Here is a 5065-nt window from a genome sequence, read left to right on the forward strand (position 1 = left end):
ATGCCGCAAATTTGTCTCGGTGAGCGGCGGCCTCTACCTGCCTGCTTGGTGTCTGAGATTCGGGCTCTTTTCCCACCAACAGATGATGAAGAAAAGTTTGCAGACTATGTGTTCAAGGACTTCTGCTATGGCGATGAAGAGACTCAACGACTTTGGTTGAGAATTCTAGATCAACTCTATATCATAGGTGGTACTCATTTGTATTGCATTGTCGTTTTATTATTTTACTTTTATTCAGGCTAAGCCACATGGTGACTACACACCATGTAGCTAACAAACTAATTTTTGTTAGTAAATTGATGTTACATTGCTTCCATATTTAAAATCACATGATTAATGTGCATAAATCTGCCATCACTGATTTTATAAAATAAAAACAAATACATAGAGGAACGCATAATGGTTTCACCGCTTACCAAAGTCGTTGAGTCTCTTCATCACAATAGCAGAAGCCCTTAGTAGTCTGCAAACTCTTCTTCATCATCCGTTGGTGAAAAAAGAGCCTGAATCTCAGACACCAAGCAGGCAGATAGAGGCCGTCGCTCACCGCGACGAATTTGTGGCATAAGCCAAAACACAAGATTGCGGTATGCACACAACCTTTTCCGAGCATTTGGCGATGGTTCTCCAAATGGGAATAGATTATCTACCAAAACAATTATTGAAAAACAATAATTGCTGATCATCAAAATAATCTCGATCTTTATATAATAAAATCATAAAACTCATACACTCTATACTGTAGTAAATGTACAAGCCAAATATAACAGTTCTCCTTGTGTTCCACGAGTTCAGAATATGTGTGTTCAACCGATGCATTAAATGTGTAACACAAGAAGTGTAGATAATGCTTGACGCTTTAGCATAGCTTTGGTGTTGTTGGCATTACATGAAAATCCAACTCACTATGATATCGCAGGTAATTATTCCACCCCAACTCAAGGGGTGCAGGCGCTACAAGTTCGTCCAAATCAGGATGCATACACAGGCATTCATGCTCCCCGCGGTCATGGAGACGATGCGCAAACTCAGTATCATGGCAGCACAAACATTCAGGAAGAGATGGCATGTCTTGACAGCGCTTGCAGACACACCACTCTGTAGCCGATGGTATTAGCTCCTAAAGAAATGAACAGATATGTCTATGCAACCATAGCTAATACATCAGATCGATGTTATCCAACAGTATATTAGTGCAGCACTAGATTTAAATATTAAAATTGTTAATGTTGCCATTCGAGAAAAATCTGTAATTATTTTTTTCGCAATATGAAGCGATAATTATCATTAAAATCATGTATATAATAATAATAATATTCATTCTATCACTCTCAAGCTAAAACTATTACTACTAGCTAGCTTGGCACATAAGAGCTGGCTAGTGGCGGTGCTTACTTGCTGGGAGGTTTGATTCTGTTGAGGATCTTCTTCAGATAGAGCGTCAGGCTCGAAATGCCAGGGTCTTAACTCTTGAGAATTTGACATTTTTTATGATCGCAACTTGGACATGCGCGCTTATGTAAAATGTCGAGCGGAATGGCCAAGCTGAAACTGTAAAGTAGCGAGCATCTATATTTGATACGGGGTCTTAGGTAAAACCTGAAGTGTTTGTCATAAACTATCGCCACGATAAGTTTGAAATTGAGCTTTGTATTGGCCTTTCAATTCACGCGAGAACATCACGCGACAAGACAATAACCAAACGGCGCGGATACGTCATCGAAATCAAGAGATTCCAATTTACGGCGGCTTTTTGTTTTTGAGCTTTTAAGAGCTTTTAATCACATTTCCACATATGTGGCACCTACCACACAACAAAGTAAGACATGGCAAATCTTTTGATACCAAATAACTGTAATGTGAATTTTGTTGCAAGTCAACCTTTAATATATATTTCTCAAAGTATGTCGTACGTCGCGTGTCCTGTGTCTGCATTCCGGCTATAGATATAGCTGTAGTGTACGCTGATAATTTTATCGATGTGAACACGTGTTACGATGCCCTTGTTAAGAAATTTTTTTAAAGGTTCAATTACTATATCTTGGGTAGGCAATTCTTCCTACGTGAACAAGCATTCTCTCACCTTTTGGTCAGTCAAAGTACGGTATCTAATTTTTACATTTGTACTAGTATCGAGAGATAATAGTATCATTGTATTCGAAGTTTTGATGGAAATCCTCTGGTTGAACAGTAACCGGAGAGTATAAAGTGGGGGACTCCAGGACAGACCCTGGATTTGGTCCGGACAGACAAGATCTCCCAAACATTTCTAAGATTTTATTTAAAAATTTGAAAAGATTAAAACAAAGTATAAAAAAATAGTCAAAAAAATTACAAAGACTTACTTGCCTCAATGCTTAAAGGATTTATATAGTATAATAAAGGAGCTGTACAAATACAGCAAGCGCAACCAGCACTTAGGTCCTACAGTTGTGTGTCTTTCTCTTTACTATACAAAATCCTTTAAGCCTCGATCAATTGATTAAAGTACATTAGTGACAGTTGCCTAGCAACCACATTCCAATCTATAGTAAACATTTCCCTTACAACAGTTTTTTAGTATAATAAAGGAGCTGTACAAATACGGCAAGCACAACTAGCACTTAGGTCCTACAGTTGTGTGTCTTTTATGGCAGCCTGTACAGTGACTACCCAACAATTTTATCGTTTTTATCCATTTTGTATGTTATGTAACATACAAAATACCTAATAAATGATTGACAAATATTTTAAGCTGATAACTCCTACCGCCTATGGAAAATCTAGATTTTATAAGCAATGCATATTTCTACCTTCCATTCAAATGGAGGAACTAAGACGGATGGCTGAAGATCGAGGAATAAACGATTATCATAAGATGACCAGCGCGGAGCTTGTAGTAGCTCTAAATGTTTAATAAATGTCAATTATAAAAAAAATGTGTGTATCGCTATAGGATTACTTGCAGCCGCTTTAATAGCTGTTGGTACAGGGTTGTCAATATATTACACTACTAATAACGCAGTTGACTTTTTAGCAACCGTGAAAACCCCCTCAGTTGTAACAGATGTGACCAAGGGTGTCTCAGCTAATTCATCCTTAACGGCGGCAAAAAGCATGACGTCTGAATATTTAGGTCCGGTAAGAGGGGATTTACCCTGTGATATTACAACTCCTATTCTTAGATATTACTCTTATGATATGTATACCAAAAAGGCTACGATTTTAGATAGCACAAGGCAACCCGTAAACTTTTCGAGGGGTCAATATAAAATTGCGGCGGTGCGCGGAAACAGTAATGGATCAGCTACAATGATGTTTCATTACAAAAATGCAACGAGACAAAAAGAGTTTAAAGATGGTTTTGCCTCACTACAGATATCGCTGCGATTTTACAAACCACCTTTCTCAGCCTCGAATACTTAGGAGAACTAACTGACATAAACCTGTTCGTTTTTCGTGTGAAATAAATGGCAAATACAAGCAGGTTCTTGCCGATGGAAAGCATTGACAGTCTGTTAACCAGCACTAGTGATACTAAATACATGAACACAGCGATGAGCGCTATTCAGCTGCTGATGTTGGTTGGCTTTGGGATTTTAAAACTCAAAAAATGGCTTCGCACAAATGAAAAAAAAGTTGAAATAATGGAGAGAAAGATGTCGCGACTGATGAAAAATCGTGTTACAGAACTATAATTTTTATACACAGTAGCGTATAAAAATAATACAAATTTAGTAGACTACAGACATCTTATTTCCATTCGATATGAATTTTATTAGACGATCGGATATTACCACAGCGTAAGCCTGTGTGTCAGCTGGAGCATTAGCTCCAAATCGCGCTTTAATAAGCATGTCAGTGACACTGTTTTTAAGTCGTTCACTTTGCTTGCTAACGTCAAGCACAAACAGCGTATGTAATGTAGCGTAATCGGCAGGTGTAATGTTGGAGTTGCCTACAAGCTCATCCAAATCATAGAATTTAGATCGGAAAGCTGCAGCATCACCGTACACACGACTAAACTGATACTTTTCAAACGAAGTGTTCGAGTCGATTAAGGGATATCTTGTTGAGTTTAGCATGGCATGTATAGTTATAACATTTAGGTTGTCAAACAATGGGGGATTGGTTTCTTGATCACCGCTCTTATTGGTCTGGAAACCAACAATTATATACCGAGGCTTTTCAGAGGATGACTTGACCCCTAACCTCCATGTGAAATTAGTGGTTTGAGGAACTGCAATAGTGTCACATTGCCTCATGCGGAAGCCTACATCGAGCTGAGCCTTGCTTTCAATGGTTTTATGGAGTTGAAACTTTGGAGCATCCGCTGGCATTACATGAGGCATAAACCAAGATGTTTTGCTTAGCGTAACTTTGCCAGCGTCTGCAGCAGTATGTCTAAATATTGCATTATCATTTGAGTCTCTAGTTAGCGTAAGGGTGTGCTTAAAGCCATAGACTACATTATCATAATCTTCAGCGAACCCAAAAATATGTTTTAGAGGAATTTTAAAGCTAAATGTACCCTTGGGATTTGGATATTGTACTATATATTATATTGTTGGTTGAGACCCTGAGACTTGCTAAAGTCATCGGGGTATTTTAAAAGACCTAGCATAGTTGTTGATTGACCGAGGTAGAGCACAGACTCAATCTCTTGACCAGACAGAGCATACCTAGCATCTCTAAATAGATGCATTATACCATTGTTGGTTAATGCAACCGCATCAGCATTTGCGTAGGCGGTTCCATCATTCTTTGTGAGACGTCCTTCTACAAGAATATAGCTCTCATTCGGATGCGTAAAAATATCTTGAGTTTCGATATTAATACGGATTTCACCAGGGTTGCCTAGGTTAGTTCCTGTAATTGGTTCGTACTCATGGTATTCGTATTCTTCAATAAGCTCGCCTCTCTCAACAGGCGCTGTGATGTTTAATATATTCTCCATTTATTATATACATTTTTTATACAATCTTTAATCCACTTCCATTAAGTCTACGGACAAGTTTTTTGATAGCGATTATATCTTTTCTTTTACCGGTGCCAGAAATGAGGTTGTTTAATGAAGGATTAGGTG

The 5065-nt window shown here is 38.2% G+C and overlaps 1 protein-coding gene across 1 annotated transcript; it reads right to left on the bottom strand.

Annotated features, from left to right (window-relative positions):
* Positions 1 to 3713: 3713 nt before the first annotated feature.
* On the bottom strand, positions 3714 to 4319 carry LOC137387996 (uncharacterized). The gene has a single exon (XM_068074513.1). It carries the CDS (start codon positions 4317 to 4319, stop codon positions 3714 to 3716), a length of 606 nt encoding a protein of 201 aa, XP_067930614.1.
* Positions 4320 to 5065: the final 746 nt, after the last annotated feature.

Source organism: Watersipora subatra, chromosome 2, assembly GCF_963576615.1.
Source record: "Watersipora subatra chromosome 2, tzWatSuba1.1, whole genome shotgun sequence".
Taxonomy (NCBI): Eukaryota; Metazoa; Bryozoa; class Gymnolaemata; order Cheilostomatida; family Watersiporidae; genus Watersipora; species Watersipora subatra.